This window comes from Coccinella septempunctata, chromosome 9, assembly GCF_907165205.1.
Source record: "Coccinella septempunctata chromosome 9, icCocSept1.1, whole genome shotgun sequence".
In the NCBI taxonomy this organism is placed as follows: domain Eukaryota; kingdom Metazoa; phylum Arthropoda; class Insecta; order Coleoptera; family Coccinellidae; genus Coccinella; species Coccinella septempunctata.
Genome location: NC_058197.1, coordinates 10,344,131 through 10,365,060, shown reverse-complemented (window position 1 = coordinate 10,365,060; position 20,930 = coordinate 10,344,131). Strand labels below are relative to the sequence as shown.

Sequence of the window (20,930 nt, the reverse complement as noted above, 5' to 3'; positions counted from 1 at the left end):
AATATAATGAAAAATTCAAATCTTTAACGAAATCAGATAGATTCTGAAAAAGTTTTAACGAAAAACCTCTCAGGTATATACTCGATTCTCATACAGGGTGACAATTTGAAAACTTGCCAGTCCAATTATGTCACGACAAGTATGATTTCAGAGAAAATGCCGGAATAGGTCAATTTCTATTCGTAGGGGGACATCTTTTGAGCAGAATTGTAAGCCGAAATCTCCTCAACCTTAGGTGTAGGAGCTATCACCCCTAAATTCTCAATATTGAATAGGGGGCTGGGGATGAGCTATACCTCAATTGAAAGATCACTTGACCCTCTACATGAATACTATAGTTTGCAAATTTTTATTGAGTCCTTGAAGTAGTTACAGAGGCTGACAATTTAAAAACTTGCCAGGCCAATTATGTCTCGACAAGGATGTTTTCAGAGAAAATGCCTTAACAGGTCAATTTTTATTCGGAAGGAGACATGTTTTTAGCAGAATTGTAAGCCAAAATCTCCTCAATCTTAGGTGTAGGGGTTGTCACCCCTAAATTCTTAATAGGGAATAGGGGTTTAGCTATACCTCAATTAGAAGACAATAGTATTATTTAGAGGGACATATTGTTGTTCCAATTGAGGTTTAGCTCACCCTCTATTCCTATGAAGAATTTAGGCGTGATAGACCTAGGTTTGAGGAGATTTCGGCTTACAATTTTACTCAAAATATGTCTCCCTCCCTTTAAAAATTTACCTGTTCCGGCCTTTTCTTTGAAAACATCCTTGTCGAGACATAATTGGCTTGGCAAGTTTTTGAATTGCCTGTATATAGAATTATATGAATTCACGCCGATACTTTCAATCTATTTTTAATCGTTCAAATACCCAATTTCCCTTCCAATCTAGGAAATTCTGTGAATTCGAAGGATCAAACCGAGAATACAGAAAGCTTTAAAGTTCGAGTAAAAGAAAAGTTATTTCAGGAAATCAACAAATGAAGCTTCGATTGATTCGAAAATAAAACTAGCAAGAAATTAAAAATCACAAAAACTTTCCAGATGTTGTCATACGCATGACATCAAACGGTAAAAAATATATTTCCAATAAAAATTGAGATTAATAATTTTTTTCGAAAGGCATGGGGACTGAACAATTGGCAAATTTTCAATTTGGAGATCGAATGGCGATGCTTTTCTCTTTCTATTACTCTTTCAGGTCAAATAATCCACCAGTAACTCCATAAAAAGTATAAATAATTATTCACATGTTACTCCAGATACAAATGGAATAGTGAAGTAAACTAGAATAGTTGGGAAAGTTTTCAACATTTTATACAGCGCAAAAATATTCATTATCCCACATGAAATTCAAATAAACAATCATTTGTCATTTTACCTCAATTAAAAACTTCATGGTCTAGATATTTTCACAGCATTTGTATGATTATACAAATAATAATAATAGATAGAGATAGAATAACGCACAAAATCCATCTTCGGTATTAACTTTTTTGTAGAAAGATGCTCGAACAGTTAATTCTTTATTGCATATTACGGAACTTTTTATGAATAATTGAAAAATTTGTCATGCACTATTTACGAAGGGTGGTAGATATTTCAGTATATTCTTTGGTTCTTCATATAGTTTTTGTGGTTTTTATTATAAGGATGAAATTGTTAAACATTTGAATTTTTGCTTCTTCAAGTTTTTTCTGCTCAATAACATACACTTTAGAATTGATAGTTTTGAAGTGTTACCTAAAACATGTATATTTCGTAGGGTAGTACTTTATAAAAGAACATATCAAATATACCTATGTTCTTTCATTTCTATAATTAATTATGATTTTCATTCGAGGTCAGTAACTAGACAACGGAAAAGTAATGTTTTCGATAACTTCCAAACATCAGTCACTAGTGTCGTATGTTATTGACCTCAAAATATATGAAAAATTCCATATAGTAAAAAGCAAACAAGTAGATTAGGATTTCGATTAACAAAACCTCAATTATTCATGAGAAGTGGCATAATTCAAAATATTATTGAAAGTTTCTTCTTTAAAATCGCGATCTATTCCAAAGTTTGGCGAGAATTCCGCAGTTCCATGATCATCATTTGAAGTGGTGAAGCATAACAAAGATATACGGATGAAATCGAAGTAGGCCTGTTGAATAATTCATTTTTTATCTGGTTCAAAACGTCCATTAATATACACGAAATCATGGGAAATACCGTAAAAATTAACATAAATGTTAGAAAATAAGAGTCGGCGAGCTGTCACAATAATGTCGGATATATCGACGGTTCATCTGTTTTGAATTTCAGATGAATGCGCGGGAGAGATGATAAAATATTGGTCGGTTGCCTAGTTTCGGGACTATTTTCGGATTATTGTAATTATCTTCGACGGGTTATTATGTTAATGGTTCTCATGGGGATTATTAGGTAATAAAATTATCTAAATTACGACGTCGCTTGAGATGTAATCCGTATAGGAAATTTCTAATCATTTCCTCTCGCCCGAGAAAGTTATATCAATTTCCGACTTTATTTTTTTCACCCGATACAATTTGGCACTTTAATCATCACATTATAGTTTCAAATAATGAACATTTTAAATGAAGCCCAAGAAAATTAAATAAATAACGCGACACATATCAAGGGAATATTTTCTATGATAGTTTTAACGTTATATTTTTGTGTTTTAGAATTGAAATTAGTCTTTCTATTGTTCTTTTTTTTTGGAAAATATTGATGGTTTTCGGGATTTTCTGCATAACTTTTTTTTTCAATTTTTATTATATCTGAAATAATTTTGTACAAAGTCTCATTGAACCACATTCAAGGCCACGCTGTCGATAAAAATTTGCAATAACATTCTTATTTCAAAGGCATCACATAGATGCATATTATCGATCCATGAGAAGCTATAATTTATTTGTTATGATTGCCATATTTTATTATATGAATGATTCATTATGAATCATATAACGCTCCCTTTATTTTTAATTTGTATGCTGTGTTTATGTCGCATTTTTCTCAATAAAAAATCAACGAAATATTTCCTATTGAAAGGAGAATTCCTCATTTGAATGTTGCAATATTGAACCGAACATAATTATTAAAAAAAAATGTTGCGAATAATAGTAGGTATTTATAGATAATTTCATTCCGTTCGTCAATATTCATAAATTAAAGAATGATGTTGCTTATTTAAATTCTAAACTGGAAAACTATTATATACCAGGAAAGATTCAATGTGAATTGATCATGAAACTTTAATAAAATAGGTTGTTTTACCGAATCGAACTGCAGATTTTTTTTATTTTTCATTCTTTCAATTTTGAGTTTGCGAATTTTATACATCATTTTTAGATTGATAACAAAAGACATATCAACAAAATCATAAGAATTATACATTTTTTGTTTTCATCTCATTTTATTTATAAATTGTGAATAATTTTTTATTCTCTATTTAATATTGTAATCATTACATTAAACCTCAAATGAGAGGAATATTTTTATAACTTTTTTTTTCATGGTCAATATCATCTCTTTTTTCTGTCCGATATTATAATTAACCGAAAAACACTTCTCTGGTTATGGAAAAATGTATTCTCTATAATTTATATCAAACTACCCAACGTTCCAAAATTATAATTCCCCCTTCTTCAGGGCTTTTCCAGAAATTTGAACCAGAATACGAAAAAATAAGAAATATATTTATCGAGAAATTTCAACGATAAAAAAATGTTCCTTTTGCTAATGACGAAGCAAAGTAGGTATAAGATACACAATTAACTGTCCCTTTTCTTACAGGAGGAATTAGAGGCGCTGAAGGCCAAATACGAAAAAATAGAACAAGAAAGGACACTACTCAAACATGAGAACGACAAGTTGGAGGCTAAGGTGAGTGCCATCTTTTTCTCCTTGCAAATTAAAATTTATGTAAAATACAAAAAAAATACTAATGATCGCAAAAACTAACTAGATACATAAAGAAGAATTGAGCAATCATAGGAATTTGGACAGAATGAATCATCAATCAATACTATAGAATGAAGAAGAATATATGCAGAGAAATTGAAAGCCTTAAAATTCAGAAATAGAAAATGTCTCATCCTACTCTTTCAATTAATATTTTAAAGAAGTAAACGATTTTATAAATTCTTTCACCAGTAGCAAGCTGCAATATTCATAACATGGTCTATACAGTGTGTCCCAGGGTGGATGGCATAGAATTGTCCTGAAAATTTGGGTACTAGAGTTTGCGCTTCTGATCTATCTGACTTAAATATTTTCAATGTTGAGACGTTGCCGCTTATACGAAAAAAATACTGCAAACTTGGTTATTTCAAATGAGACACCCTATTTATTATATCTTTTTTCGCTTCTCTATCCCCCACCTGAATATTTTTGTCTATTGTTTTCCTCTCTCTATTCCTGATACTTCCGGAAACATTAAGCGTTTTTCATAAAAAATTGCCAAAAACCTATCCAATGAAATAGACATAGAAAAGACATTTTATATTTTAGGGAGAACTTTTGCCGTTTTTTTGTATAGAGCGAAAAGATGAAGAATTTTGGAACGCTGTGTTTATGACAAACCAAATTTTCTTTACACTAAACTCATGATCTTAGTAACATATTTTCAAAATTTCACTTGCTAAAATATGTCTTGTCGATGTCCCTTTCATTAGTTCCATGTTTTTGGCAATTTTTTTTGGAAAACCGTTAATATCTCCGAAAGGATCAGGAATAGAGATAGAGAAGTACCAGACAAAAATCACAGATGGGGCTAGAGAAGCGAAAAAAGTTATAATAAACAGGGTGTCCCATTTGGAATAACGAAGTTTGTAGCACCCAAGTACCCAAATTTTCAGAACAATATTTCTATGATATTTGATTGTTATTAATGTTACTTTTCAACGGGAAATAATGTATTACGAATGTGGAAGTCGATGTGTTTCTCAGTGTTTTGTTTGTTTTTACATAATTTCGGAACCAAATGTAGGATTTTGATGGAAATTTGACTAGCCTAACTTTCGATGATATTACCAATTTTAACATTTTTAATCCAATCCATAATAATGTTCCATTTTGAGGGAGCTTTCGACTCTGGCATGTAATAAATTGATATAACAATGAATGTGACCCTCATCTGTACCATTCGTTCCTGATGAAAAATCCTAGCTTTTCGAATGTTTCTCGAGATATAACAGGTTGAAGAGATACAAATTAAGGCAAGAAATAAAATCCACCTGTCTGACTGTCACGTGACGGCTACTTCAAGTCTCAACCGATTATCACGATCTTTGACTATTGGAAAAAGGAATCTCCAAGGCGTCCATTTGAACGCCTTGAAAAAGTAATCATAGCAAAAAAATTCTTCATGCCTGGTACAGCTAGTCATTAATAAGTTGGATTTTTTGGAGTACGCGAGTCTGACTCACACTTTCATCTAAATCTCTACATTCACAATCAAAACAAAGACGAAACCATAAATTAATCGCTTACAAAACTCATTCATGTCATTTCGAAACGCGTCTCTAAATATATCTGCGATCTCTCTCGGCCAACACTCAATTATTCACGTTAGTTTCGGACCATTAATTTCCTTTCGCTCCCGGTATTCACGAAAAATCCGAACCATCCATTACGGTCTGCCAATTAGATCGAAAATTCTGCCGCGTGAAAAGGGCGCCCAACTTTTTCGATACACTTGCCCAATCGTAGTACGCCCACTTGCGGAGATAGTGAAGTCTTTCTCCTCATTATGCAGCCGACGCGAAAAAATTCCCTGGCCCGTTGCCCGGTTTCGCTGCACGTCTTATTTTAAGAGAGAAAAAATCGTCTAAACGAATCAATTTATCTTGCGGGCCGAGATGTGCTGTTACGTCATCGGCTTGACGGACGCTGTTGTTTTGCATGCTTCGACGGATTTACGAGACCGTGTGGAAGATAATAGGAAATAAATTATTTTGGTCCATGTATATCTTGAATTGCTATCAGGTGCAAAGCTGAGAAATATGCTTCCGAAGAACCTGGAATTTTCTTGTAAAAAGTGGTTTCTTTGTCTCCCCCTCTTGTGCCTGGATCTATCACCCTTAATGACGATGTACATAAGAGAAAGCATCGTTGTATGATATCTGCAGTAGAGTAAAATGTCTAACTTCTTGAAAGCAGCTTGATTATTTATCAATTTCCACGTAAAACATGAATTCTTGTGAAGCAGTACAGCAACTTGTGAAAACCCCAACCCCAACACTGCTCCACAAGTGTTAGGGATATCGTATTCAATCGTTCTTAAAAGTATGTAATCTTCGAGAAAATCGCTGTGAAATCATTTAAAACTCAATAACAACTTGAATCGATCCAATAAAAATCAGTATGAGACATTTCGTCAATCTGGTCGCCTTTTTTCTGAAGTTTAGTTGCAGCATATGCTTCATGAATGTTCTTATTTTGAAATGAAGTCAGTTTATCAACGGTTTCGATTTGAAACGAGTTTTCTGAAAATGCCAAGACGTCAATTAACAAACGCTGAGGCTAATAGGGCTATGGGAATGCTACACAGTGGCCTAACTCAGGTTGTTGTAGCGGAAAGGTTCCAAGTCAGCCAAAGTGTGATATCTCGACTTTGGAATAGGTTCGGGGAGACAGGTTCCGTGTTGGAAAGACCAAGGCTTGGTGGGCGACGAAAAACAACACCTGCTCAGGATCGTTACATCACCGTTTCGGCGAGAAGAAACCCTACATGCTACGGAATACTTTTCAAAATGCAGATGGGGTCCAAGTTTCCATCGAAACCATCAGACCACGTTTGAGAGAGGTGAATCTAGGTTCTATAGACGTCCATTAAGAGGAGTTCCATTAACACGTGACCATAAGCGTCAAAGACTGGAATGGGCAAGGCAACATATCAATTGGAACGATCAATGGCGTAGTGTCCTATTCACTGATGAATCCAGATATGGACGATTTTCAGATTCTCGAAGAATAAGGGTATGGACATCCCACGCATACCCCGTAATCGTCGCTATGTCCAAGAAGTCCATCCATTCCGGTTATGGTATGGGCCGAGATATGTTTCAACGGTCGCACAGATCTACACATTTGTCCCCTAGAGGGAGCATGTCATTGACAATGTTGTGCCAAATTTTCACGCTGCTATTGGTGAAACTTTTCAATTTCTAGACGATAACGCTAGAACGCACCGTGCAGCCATAGTTAAGAATGCGCGCGAGGAGTTTGGTATTCCACATTTACCAATACCTCCGCACTCACCAGATTTGAATTGCATAGAACATGCATGGGATAAGCTCCAAAGAAGATTAGATAATCATCAACCTACCCCAGAATCCTTAAATGATCTGAGGGAGCTTCTGCCCCGTTTATGGAACCAAATTCCTCAAGAAATGTTCAACAACCTCGTGTGTAGTATGCAAAGAAGATGTCAAGCTGTTATTGATTTAACTATTTTTTTTGCAATTTAAGTCAATATCCCCAACTAATGTGGAGCAGTTTAGTTGTGATTATCGATAATCATTTCACTGACCACTTCCTGACACAGTTCCTGAAGCAATCGTATCTTATAAGGATGGAATTTATATTGTTTGAGGATTCTCATGATTGTTTTGCGTGAAGAACCAGATACATCGGACAATTTCCTAGTACTCAAGGTCGGATCCATTACTACATGACCTAAGACAACCACGTCCCCCGCTTCGTCTTTTGCATGCACCCTCTTTTTGTTTTCTACTGAACCAGTGTCAAATTTAGCAACCAGTTGAACAACGTAAGCAGCGGATACATTTTTTCAAGGATGTTGTTTGTTAAATAAAGCCACTGTTGAACGAGGATACTTTTCTGGACCTTTGCTAACATAATAATGTCATAGCTTTCAGTTTCATCCATGATTTATTAATAAATGAAACTCTATCAGGCAAGTGGACTATTTTTTATTTCTCGGAATCTTCTATATAAAAATTTTTCCCTTACTTTTCGACAACATTTGTGCCTTTATCAAAACCCATTTGTGTTTCAAGAAGTTGAAGAATAAATGATGAGGATTCTTATAATAGTTGACTGAGTTTTAATCATGAAGAAGTTTAAGAAAAAATGCTGTAACATGATATCTTTTGGATTATTCAGGTACTCCTTTGCCTTTTTTTCGCATCACATTCCAATTGCACCGGATCAAGAGTACACATACAATAGAATGCGCATTCTGTTTTTTTTTTTCTGTCCACCCAATCGGACCAGAATAAGTCGCGGGATCTGAAGTAGGTTCTGTGCAACGGATCTATCAACTAATAGCAATCGGATAATAGCATAGGAAACGGATCTAAATATACATCTCCCCAAAACCCACTCGATTACGTTAGTCAGTAGAACGCCACTGGTGCAACGAAACGTGCGAATTTATAAATGACTCCGCGATAAGATCGAGTGTGTGTGAATATACGAAAACCCTTTCTGCTATGTCACACCGACTCTGAAGAATACCGAGAAGAAGATGCTGTCCGAATACTCCCTTGGAAGGGGTGCCTCGACGTCCTCCTACAGGGAGGAATCGCCGAGGCTGCTGCCGCGATTCAATTCGAGGAGTTTCTCACCCTCCAGTTACTCCTCCACCTACAACAAGATCTACAACTCGGAAACCTACCCCATTTCAGGCGCGACCTCCACTTCCAGCCTGTACTCGGAAAAACTCCCTCCAAGGATCCCCCAAGACCTCAGGAGGCAGAAGAGGACCTACTCCCAGTCCGAGGATAGGGTTGGTTTCACCCCCAGATCCATGAATAAATTGAGGGTGATCGGTAGGGAGTCGAGGGAACGATCTGAAAGCTTGGAACCTAGGAGGTACTACCCTCAAAGCAGCTCAGACTACGATCTGAGCGACCTGGAGGACAAGGACGATTCCTCCATAGTCCTGGACGCTAACTTGTCCTTCGTGTTGGGCTGCAGGACCAAGATGAGGCAGAACGTCAAGCCTATACCGGCTCACCAAGCTGATGGTACCGCCAATAACGCGCTGTCCAGTAAGATCAAGAATTTCTTGAGGAGGACCGACCATGTGATGGACGAGTGGACTAGGATGGGAAAGAGAAGGGGAGGGAGGTCTAAGAGAGAAATTGAAGAAGAAAGGGAAGCCCTTTCGAAATCTAGGAGCGAGAGGAATATCATGATCAAGAGTCTGAAGATCTATAGCAGGTCTAGCAGCGTTGCTAGGTCTAGTTCTAGGATCAGCAACGATGACACTATAACCGACTGCGGGGATGCCACCTGTGCTGAAATAGACGAGGTAAACAAGGGTTTTCTTGTGGATATACTGATTTTTTAGCAAGTTGTCCTGAGTGTATATGAGCTGTACACGAATTTATTTCAGTTATACTTGAACTGGTAATCTTCTGGTGAACAGAAGACTTACTCTTATAATATCACTAATACTGCGTCATTCGAATAATGTGAGCACACGCCGGTAAATCAACGATCCACAAGTTTTATCAACCAATTAAGTTATTTCACACTGAATCACTGAATGAAAATAGCCTGTGTCACTCAGGAATAACGAAGCTTTCAAATGGTAGTTGAATTTTTCCAATCGATTCAACATTTCCAAAGATTATTTCCTACTCACTTTAACCGGTGTGAAATTGGCAGCCATTATCCAGCAGCCACTTTCGCTTCAACAGCCACTTTGCTTCAGCAGCCCTCGTGAGTGTTCAAAAATTATTATTGCTCTTTGTTTTTTGAATGGGGTATCGTGTGCATGTATTAGACATAAAAGTTTATTATTTATTGCATTTATTTCGGGACACCTGTGTAATAGAGAATGGTATTTAAGTATAGATTTTACTACATATTTGCGATGTGCAGTATGTAAACAAATATTATGTTGCTGATCATTTGCATCGTAAAATAAGAATAGATTTCAAGGCAGCAACTATTAATTCGTTCAGAAATTTTGACTAATTTTTTGATGTACCTACCTTACGTTAAAAGTTTGACTGGAGCTCGTATACGAACTTTTTCATGTATTTTAATTGATTCAGTCCCTGAATTTTGAGAATTTCCTCCTGAGCACCACTGAAATTATGTTGGGTTTGGATGGACGATCATGAAAGCGCAAGACTTAATGAGCTAGGGCGCAAAATGAGTCTAAATCTGTATAGTTTCAAGGAAGGGAACGAAAACAGCTTGACATGCGTATCATACCGACATAGCTTCTCTTCAAATTTCCATCTAGCCATTAATATATCCATCTATCCTGAGAAAAACAATTAAAGCATCCCTAATGTTCTGACTTTCATCAATACCAGACACGACATGGGATTATTTTATGTATACCACATCATAGCACCAGCAGATACGAGAATGTATTGATATCTAGTTAGCCTAGACCAATTCCATGCATAAAAAAATATTGCGTTAATAGAGCAACGAACAATAACTCATTAGAAGTGTCAGTGTGAAGTTTGAGGTCAAAAAAGTAAAACAGAGTTACTCAATAAATAAAAAGAAAGAAGATGTCCACCGAAATTGTGAAAGTCGAAAAAAGTATCTAGCCATCATCAGGTACCTGCATAAAATGGTTAAGAGGTAAGCAGATTTACGAAGATATGGTTAATACCCTTGGTGATCAATGTCCTTCGTATGCGTCCGTGAAAAATTTGACTGCAAGCTTCAAAAGGGTTTAATTTTCCATTGAAGATGATGACCGATCGGAAAGGCCAGTTTCTGTGTCAGTCCCCGAAAATATCGATGCAGTTCATGACACGATTTCATCAGATCGTCGAATTGAGCTAAAACGGATATCTGGTGCACTGAATATTTCATACGAACGCGTTCATCATATAGTTCACGTCAATTTGGATATGCGATAAATTGCTGCAAAATGGATCCCCAAATGTTTGAATGTTGACCAAAAGCGTGCAAGGGTAGAAGCATCGCGTTCGATCTGTGCTCGATTTGAAAACGCTGTAGACTTCTTAAACCGAATTGTTACTATGGATCAGACTTGGGTACATTTCTACGATCCAGAAACAAAGCAACAATCGATGGAATGGCGACACTCTGGTTCTCCAAGACATAAGAAGTTTTGTGTCCAAAAATCTGCTGGAAAAGTTCTTGCTTCAGAAACATTTTTTTGAAAGGTCTGGGGACGTTGCAGGTTCGCTGTAATAAATGTATCCAATTACGAGGAGCACATGTTGAGTAATAAAATATTTTGACATTGAAATTTTTTTTGGTTCTATAGTAGGCTAAGAATTTTTCAATATACCCTCGTATGAATCATCACCTACTTTTGCGGGGATTCAGTTATACAATCATCTTACGAAAGAACTGAAATCGTTGGATACCAGAAGTTTCAAGAAAAAGATCAGATCTTTATTTATTAATAAATGCTTGTATAGCACCCAGTTTTTGTGTGACTCATTAAGTTGATTTATGCTTCTTCTATCTCTGTACTATTGTCGATTGCATTTAATTGTTTATATTCATGTTGTTCTTTTTTGCTTATGTTGACTTGCCCTATTCTATGTCCAAAGGATGAATAAAGAAGTGAATTGAATTGAATTAATCTAAGCATTTCCCAATATTCAAGTTGATATCTTGATCTGACGCAGTTACTTTACGGACACTCTTATAACCCCCCCCGCGTGACCAGCTGGTGTTATCAAACTCACCTTATCACTTCTTAAATTTCCAGATGAGCGACATGGCCGCCGACCTGGCCGAAGAACAGTCCGCGGCGACGTTGGCCACAGAAAGGCTGGAAGCCGAGACCGGCGAACGTTTGAGGCTCGAACGAGAGCTCTCGGAGGTGACCACCAAGAACAAGGAGCTGAACAGGGCTAGCGAGAGGCTCGAGATGGAACTGCTGTACGCGAGGTCCGACCTGAACGGCATCTCCGAGGAGGACGACGACGATAACGAGGCCGAAGGTGGCGGTGTATACAAACAACGTTACGAGAGGGTGTTCAGGGAGCTGGAGTTCACCAAGAGGAGGTTGAGGCAGCAGCACGAGGACGATCTCGAGCAGCTGGTGGGGCTGAAGAAGCAGCTGGAGAAGAAGGTAGGTGTGAGGCTCTAGCGAGAAGCGAGATAACCTTTTGTTGTTTGTTTTTGAGGTTAGGAAAATAGTAGGTATGGGGTTATTACTTAGAATATACAGGGTGAGTCTTCAACTCGTGCAGTATTTTCTTGAGATCAGAAGAAACACTTTTTTCCTTTACCATTTTTTCCGAATCGGCTCGGTTTAAAACATACAGGCTGTTGAAAAATCATAAAAAAAAATTATTTCATTCCCACAAACGGTTGTATCGAATGAAATTAATTTCGAAATATAGTTTTTCCGTTTATTTGATAAATCTTTTTTGAACACAAGATATTACCCACGTCTGCCAGTTCTCTCGTTATGACCATTTCGTACCATAAAAATACCAAAAATTCAAAGAACCCAATGTTCGAAACTATAAAATATTTGTGAAATTCGACAAATTGGATACTTTGGCCGAATGCGACTCTTTTCAAAAGATCCACAGATGTGTAGTGTCACAGATTCAGCTAGTTATTCTGAAGGAAATTTTGTTTTTTCCAGGGGTAGCACAACTCATTATGAAAACTTAAAATGGTTATATTTTTTCATCAGGGTCAAATCGGAAACAATGATATAGGAGAAAACTGATACTTTTGACCTCAAAAATTTACTCTTGAAATATTTGTACGAGTCAAACACTCATCCTGTATATATATATATCAGATCATTTGAATGCAGTAAATAAAAGATAAATTACTGAAATATAACCGGCTCAAAATGAGTAAAAAGCACAAATTTTTTCCTTTACCCTATATATTTATAAGGATTTGGTTTCTCACATCAGCCAAGAATGTTGAGAATATAATGTGTGTAAATAGATATGAGGTATTTGCAGAATATGATTATACACAGTGAGTAAAAGCAGCACAAAATTCATGTTGAAGAAAAGCTCTCTATTAATCTTATAAATCTTCATTTCAAACTAGATGACTAGCTATCATATCAAGGGGATATTCAGTAAATTGAGGTAAAATGAGAGATGAAAAAATTAATTCGCAGAATAGTAGGAAAAGTCGAAAAAATTCTGTTTCAAATTTTTTATTGAAAATAATAATTAAATACATATTTGTACATATAATTTTGAGAAAATCCGTCATAATATTATGTAAGTATATTTTCCATTTAAATTGAACATCCACTTTTTCATTGCAATGCTATTTTGTGAACAAAATTGTTGTTTTATTGTCTACATACAGTTAACTTAGCGAAATTTGAAGTAAATTGGCAATTGCAAAACAAAATCGCCATGCATATCTACTTATAGTACTCAATGTAATCAATGTACTGATCAATAATCCTTCAGACTCACAACAATCAATTAATTGTTAACATAAATTCTGAACTTTGAGAACGTTAAACCAAAATTGACGTGTTGATCATTTGTCATCTGCCAATAACACGGCGACTAACCTAACCTTACCTAACCTAACCTTACCTTTTGTGAGGGAAATTGCTAGACCCTTTGTTGCTTGTTGCTGAGAATGATTTAGTCATGCATCTTTATCCTCAGTCTTTGCTGTTGATTCACCCTTCAAATTTGTTTCATATCTCAATGGGGAATTCTTCGCAATTTGGGTTATCACTGCATATGCAAGTTTGAACTGAATAATTATGAGTTTCATTCATGATTTTTCCAAATGCACCGCGGAAACTATCCAAAATCATTCTTCAAATATGGGGATTCAAAATTTAAATCGCTTGGTTTCAAGTTTACGATTTGGCAACAGTGCCTACTAGACAATAAAAAGAACAATGTCCGATCAGCTTGTTCATAAAATAACAGATGTTGATTCATAGGCGCGAACTTACTGGCGAGCCTCAACTGCAACCGGCAATAAAAATCCCATAAAATTTCACGACTTCGTTCGTCGCAGACTTCATAGACAGCCACCTTTGTCTATCTCATCGAGATAATGTATTTGTTGTCCTTTATTATGAAGGCATATTTCAGTCGATGTTGCCAACTTGTGCAATTGAAATGAAACGCTTTAAATTTTAAATACCCATTTTTATTTTTCATTTTTATCTGCTTGAAATATTTTTTTTTTGCGAAACGGTTGAAATGGTTATTTCAAAATGTGAAGTTTCAAAGATCTTTCATAAAAAGTACATCATTTTCGTTTGAAGGAGTATTCCATATTCGGGCTCCTGTACTACCCCTACTATTACTGTATTCATCTTTAGATATATCTCATGCGCCAGAATCATCTGATACAATCTTCTTACAGTTGAACGATGCTTACGAAGAAGCTGAAGAACAGAGACAGGTAGTCGGACAGTGGAAGAACAAGGTGCAAAAATTGAACGGCGAAATGAACGATCTTAAACTGCTGCTCGAAGAGCAGAACGCAAGGAACAATCTGCTGGAGAAGAAACAGCGGAGGTTCGATTCGGAGACCCAGATGCTAAACGACGAACTGAAGAAAGAGAGGAACGCCAAAGAGAGAGCGGTTCGAGAAAAGGAGGTGTTGATAACAGAGAAATACAGCGTGGAGACTGCCCTTGCGGTAAGTGGTAGTTTCACATAAACTTAAAGTTCACGACGAAGGTATTTTACATCATAATCTCTCATTCTTTAGGACACCAGGTTGGAGCTGGACCTCAAAGAGCAGAAGCTGAACATTCTCCAGAGGGAATACGATGAATTAACTTGCGGCGAAAGGACAGAAGAGGAAATAACGAACCTCAGGAGACAGAAGATCGAGCTGGAGAGGAAAGTAAAGGACCAGGAGGAAGAACTGGACGAACTGGCTAGTCAGGTGCAGTTATTGGAACAGGCGAAGTTGAGGCTGGAGATGACCGTTGAGAGCATGAGGAAGGAGGCCAAGAAAGAGGCAAATCTGAGGGACGAAGAAATGGAGGAGATGCGAGGAAATGCGCAGAAAAGGGTCAAAGGTAAGGTGGTTTCTAACAAAGAAAGAGGGAAAGGCGGTATGAGAGTATATTTCGTGTTATTATGAAATTTAAACTAATTCTGCCAGTTCCATTACGTGAAATCTTAGATTATGTTCCTAAAAATGTGTTATTTCTGCAATTACAGCTTTGGAGGCTCAACTGGAGAACGAACACGAAGAAAGGACTATGCTTCTGCGTCAAAAACACGAATTGGAGCGAAGACTGGCTTCTGCTGCCGAATCCGAAAGGCATGATAGGGAGGGTGATGAGGTGCTGATCAGGAGGCTGAAGAACGACTTGAGAAAAACGAAGGCATTGCTCAGGGACTGCCAAACGCAACTGGACATGCAAAAAGCTGATGCTCCAGGTAATTTTGATCTTGCTAACTTAATACAACACTCTTGTATATATCTGAGAAATGCGTAGTTTATATTGGTCATACTTTCTTTAGGAAAGAACGTTATAAGGCAACTGAAGAACCAAGTGGAAGACTTAGAGTGCGCCAGGGCCTTGGCGGTCAAGATCAAACAAAGCCTCGAGGCCGAGCTCTCCGACACTCAGTCTCAGCTGGAAGAATCGAACAGGCTGAGGCGAGACGCCGAAGAAAAGGCCAATCACCTGGCCAGAGAGAAGGGCGAGCTCCAGTCTCAGCTGGAAGAGAACGAAGAAGAACTGGCCGAGGTGTTCAAGAAGTACAAGGCGGCCATCCAACAGATGTCGCTGGACCAGATGGCGCTTCAAGAGCAGGTGTCCTTGGTATCCGAGTTAGAGGTGGAAAGGAACCAACTGAAAGAGCAGCTGGCGGAGTTGACCACGAAGCTGGAGAGCGCGGAGTATATGGGCGATGCTTCGTCGAATCTCCTTGCCAAGAGGTATTTCTATCAATTCTATCAAGCTTCTCCGATGAATGACACTGATTTTATCTCCCTTGCAGGAACGAGTTCAAAGTGAAGGAGCTGGAGTCCAAGTTGGACCTGGAGCAATCGACCAGGAGCAGGTTGGAGATCCAGATATCCCGTCTGAAGGAATCGGTGGAGAAGCTCCAGTCGGAAGTGACCGCGTGGAAGACGAAGGAGCAGCAGGCCCAAGACCAGATCAAGAAACTTCAACGGTCCCTCAGGGAAACGAAAGAGGAGCTGAACAACGCCCTATCGAAAGAGATGGAGGCCAGCCAGAGGAAGAAGGACCTGGAGAAGAGGCTGGAGAATCTGGAGACGGAGGCGGCGAGCGAGAGGAACGATCTGAAGTTGGCGAAGAAGCGAATCGAAGATCTGCAGCTGGCTTTGCAGGGAGAGCTTGGGGATAGTGTTTCAGATCATTCCGAAAGGTGAGTGGATGATTTGTTTATCGAATTACGTTAATCGTTATGGAAATATTGGGACTTTTTTTCAGATAACAAAATTTCATAAATATGTATGTTGTTATTCAATTGAGATCTTTGATTTTTGAATGAGTAATTCTTATTATCAAAATTTCAACTTTGCTCCAGTAAAATCGAAAAAAAACATGCTGATCGCGTACTCTGAGCTGAGTTAAAAAAAGGGGTTTCAACTCAGTTATTTCGTCGAAATTTAGTCTCAATGACGTGGATTTTCCATGAAAATATTATTCAAATTGTTGATAGCGTCTTCTTTATATCGAAAAGAATAGTTTTCTACTTTGTAATAGCTTATTATAAGGTAATGAGAAAAAATATTGAGATTTATTCATTTCAGTACATGCTCAAATAGGTTGAATTATGTTATTCCAATAATTACAGTGACTATATACCCCCACAGTGGCGACAACGGGTCATAAAACTGTCAAAAATCCGCCATGTTTTGTAAAGAACGTAGACGAGTAATCATAGAAATATTAAAATAGGTTAGAAATTCTATGCAAATACCAGTCATTTTGACGTCCGACAAAACATGGCGGATCAACCAATAGAAAATTAGACAGCCCATGTCGCCACTGTGGGGGATATATAGTCATTGTACCAATAATAACTCTACGGTGCCACCTGGTGTCACTTTTTGTAACTAGAATTAGTGATTGCTTGGAGTGACGGAGAAGATCTTTTGGTCCGCCTAGACTTTAACGGAAGGCGATTTTTGGAAATTTGAGCTGAGCTAAAGCTAAGGTTGCAACTTAGTCATTTTGTCACAATTCACTCTCAATGTGGATTCGTCATGAAAATATATGCGTACTCTATTTAGTTGCCCTGACGATGACAAATTGGCTAGTTCTATTCAGATCGTGACATTTGTTGATATTCATATCAGCGGGTGGTATGCATCTGAATTAATTCTTATCATTGAATTCATCGCCTCTATGTTTTAGGCGTGATCCTTTTCATTATTTTACCGCATCATTTCTGCCGTGATCTGAACGGGTTCCCAAACTTCTCAATTCGTTACACCTATGTTGTTCGCAATGATCGAATCGGCGTACTGAAGTAGAGGAAATATGGGACATATGCTATTGTCTTCGTCTGGGTTTCTATCTAGAGGAGATTGAATCGGATATCGTTTCATACTGGGTGTCGCTCTGTGTTACTGCATAGTACTCAGTAGCACGTGCCAGTTCCAGTATTGAATAAGGGTTCATCAATTCCAAACGTTACTCCATCGGAGAAGAAGCTATGTTGCTCTGACGAGGTCGAATGAGACCGAAACCATGGTCAGCATCTGTTTTTCTTCGGTGGAGCGTACTCCATTTAGGGCCCTGACGATGGCAATTCAGATCGTAATACTTGTTGATATTCATATCAGCAGGTTGTACGCATCTGAATTAATTCTCATTGAATTCATTGCCTCACTGTTTTAGGCGCTATCCTTTTCATTATTCAAATCGTTGACAGCGTCTTCTTTATATCGAAAAGAGTAGTCTGCTACTTTATAATAGTTCATTATAAGGATTATCAACTGAGAACCTACTCAAATTTTTTGTACTGAAGTTTCTACTTTTATAATTTACTAGCTGAGCCTGCTATAGTGAACTAAGTAATTGGAAGTAAAATGAGCGATAAAAAAAATCATTTTACAATAGCATGAAAAGTAAAAGAAGTTTAAAAAAAATCATTCAGTAGGTACATATTCACAAAATTGAGCGTTTGTTGACACAGGAACGGGCTACATAAAATTGACCGTGTGAAAAGCATGGACTTTCGAAATTAATGCTGCAAACACTCAAGGTCGATCATTTATTATCATTGCTTTTGCAATTTGCAAGTCTCACTGAAAAGCGCAGAAGACTATTATCTTTTTAACGTAAATGTATTCGTGATGTATACTTAAGGTACTTAAAATTAATATACTGATCGCTCAGACTCACAATAATCAATTAACTGATAACCAAAATGCTGAACTTAAAGAACATTAAATCAATATTATTATCGTGTTGTTCATTAACATCATTTTCGACCCTCAGCAAGTGACAATAACTTGTCCTTGTAGTTTAGATTACCCAACAACACTTACGCTCGAAATTTGAATTGCGTTTAGTTTTTTTTTTACAGTTTCCCAAACAACTTTTCTAATTTTTTTCCGTTAAAACCTTCTACAAAGTAGGTATAAGGAGATTTGAAAGAAATGAATAAAGTCGGTTCAGCCGTTTTTACGTAATGCGATGACAACGCAAAACCGTGCTCTATTTTTATTCATAATGCTTCATAAAACCTATACTGGTGTAAACATCAAAATCATGTCTCTTGCAAATTGAGGCTAACGCCTTATCTTTTTTCAGTGACCCTGGCGATTCAGACTGCGATTCAGTCGATACATATCTTCCCAACAACAGAGGTTCATCATTTGACGGAAGAAGGTATAGTAAACAGCATCTTTTCGAATGAAAGATTTATTGACGGATTAAATTTTTCAACAGATTCGACAATTTGAGCCGATCAAGCACATCCTCCAGCAATCTAGGAAAGGAGGCGTCATTTACCTGAGTAGCGCAGAATCTGTGCCGGACATTTTCTTGGTTCTTCTATCGCAGAGATGGACAAGATGAAGGCACAGATGACGCGAGAGAAGCCGTGACGGAATTTGTCTGATGGAACCATCATTATCGGATGTGATAAAGAAATTGTACTGTATAAAAGTATGAAGGTTATAACCTCAGACCTCTTAAGAGTTCGACAGAAAGATTCGAAATTTTATTATTTATTATGTATCATTTTAATATTGTAATTTTTGTATATATTTCACAGAAAGGTCGTTCGTACATGAGAATCGGTGGAGGAGATTTGTCAATTTGTATGACGAGAATGTATTTAGCATTTCTTCATGAAGTATATTTGTATATAATGCATCGCGAAATGGACTTCTGTTGTATCGTCCACCAATGTGGCGTTTGTTATTCTTGTCACTATTTAGAGGGCTCATTTTAAGAAGTCGTCTATAGTGCCTTTTATGAAGGAGTTGTTCATATGAATTTCAGTTAAATATATTGTATAGAAAATATGTATGTGTACCACTGCTAGCTTTGTATACCTGTATATTTACCATGTAAGTTATTAATAAACGCTCTGTTCAAGGAGAATAGAGGAACCTCTCGTGAACTCAAATTTATTAATTACTAGCTCACCCAGCAGACGTTTTCCTGCCCCAGTCGAATAATATTTAGTTATTGGAAGTAAAATTGATGACGTAAAAGTGGAGTTAAAATAGTATGAAAAGTGGAAAAAGCTTTTTTAATTTCATTGAGAAATGCGCCTTCATCTCAGAATTATTTTTTCGTTTTGATTTTTAATTGGAATACCCACTTTTAATTTTCAATTCACTATTCCGTGTTTAAGTTGCGAGGTTTGCCACCCTGAATTTAACCGCTCAACAAGTAGCTAGTGCCAGAGCATTCCCTGGAGAACGTCCATACACCGAGTCCACATCCAGAGGTAAGACAGCACTCCGTATTTTACTTAGGAACCTCAGTTCCATCACCTTATCCTATTTAATTCTACCACTCCTGGCAGTACGATTTCCGGCCGACGTGCAAACCCAGAAACCACAGTAGAGAACCGTTTCCCAACGCCGCGCTTTCTTTCCCCCAACCTGCAATGCCGTAGTCTTGACTGGCGCACGAATCCGTAACACCCGTGGCGCGTTTGAGATCGGATCCCCCCTTTTTCTTTGCGTCCGATTCGCTCCGTGAATTCACTACCTTCGCATATTGCTATTTTTATTTCATTTCGAAGAAAACCTCCTTAGTTTTGTGTGAAGTGGACTGTTTCTATTCCACCAATTGTATTGCGCTTTTCACTCGACTGATTTTATAATAGTGCCAGTTGTGTTCCTTATTGTGAGTCAAAGAATAAAATTTTTAAACTTCAACTTGTTTTTACGTCCTTCCATTATAACGTTCAAGGGCTATTCACGGGTTTAGGACAGTCCTAAGCCTTGTCTTCAACTAGAAGCCACCAGGGTAGGTTTGCTATTTTCACCTCTAAAGAATAGCTGGCGCTCGATATACCCCGAGGAAACGTCTTTGGAATAGTTTCTCCCAAATCGACTTACTAGTACATATCAGTTCTCTGTGGCTGCCACAAGCATTCCCATTGCTTATCGGCTTATCCGGTGAATTCTAAAAGACCTGGAAGGGCCTCTTAGGGACCGAAATACGAGGAAAAGTGTGTCGAATTGAGAGGGAAGATGTAGGGCAACCCATCTCTTTCTAATGGTTCGGCAACCAATCGATTAACCGTATCAGACGTCGGATGTAGCAGTCGTCTCACTTGAACGCCCCGGGTTGTTTTTGTTTACATCGTTATAAACCAATTGACAGATCGCAGAGAAAGATAGATTGCTCTACATCTTCCTTCTCAGTCTTCCTCAGTGTGCCTACCACAGATTACAGAGTACTGTAATCTGTGGTGCCTACATCTAGATGCCGTTCCAGATCTTTTAGAGTTCAATGTGTTTGTCATTTATGTTCTATGGTTGGCATCGTTGTTTGAGTTATGTGGT

The 20,930-nt window shown here is 37.6% G+C and overlaps 1 protein-coding gene across 4 annotated transcripts in view; it reads left to right on the top strand.

The window, feature by feature from the left end:
- LOC123320314 (unconventional myosin-XVIIIa) overlaps window positions 1–19,528 on the top strand; it is a 119,958-nt gene extending 100,430 nt beyond the window's left edge. For 3 of the 4 annotated variants that reach the window (XM_044907610.1, XM_044907611.1, XM_044907612.1), the window contains 9 exons: window positions 3,804–3,893; window positions 11,701–12,066; window positions 14,319–14,597; window positions 14,670–14,985; window positions 15,131–15,352; window positions 15,437–15,857; window positions 15,920–16,312; window positions 18,712–18,789; window positions 18,850–19,528. In XM_044907610.1, the coding sequence (XP_044763545.1) occupies window positions 3,804–3,893; window positions 11,701–12,066; window positions 14,319–14,597; window positions 14,670–14,985; window positions 15,131–15,352; window positions 15,437–15,857; window positions 15,920–16,312; window positions 18,712–18,789; window positions 18,850–18,916 (2,232 nt within the window). In that variant the 3' untranslated portion in view covers window positions 18,917–19,528. Of the gene's footprint in view, window positions 1–3,803; window positions 3,894–8,390; window positions 9,292–11,700; window positions 12,067–14,318; window positions 14,598–14,669; window positions 14,986–15,130; window positions 15,353–15,436; window positions 15,858–15,919; window positions 16,313–18,711; window positions 18,790–18,849 lie in introns of those variants that run through there. The other variant, XM_044907613.1, reaches the window with a different exon arrangement.
- The last annotated feature ends 1,402 nt before the right edge of the window (window positions 19,529–20,930 follow it).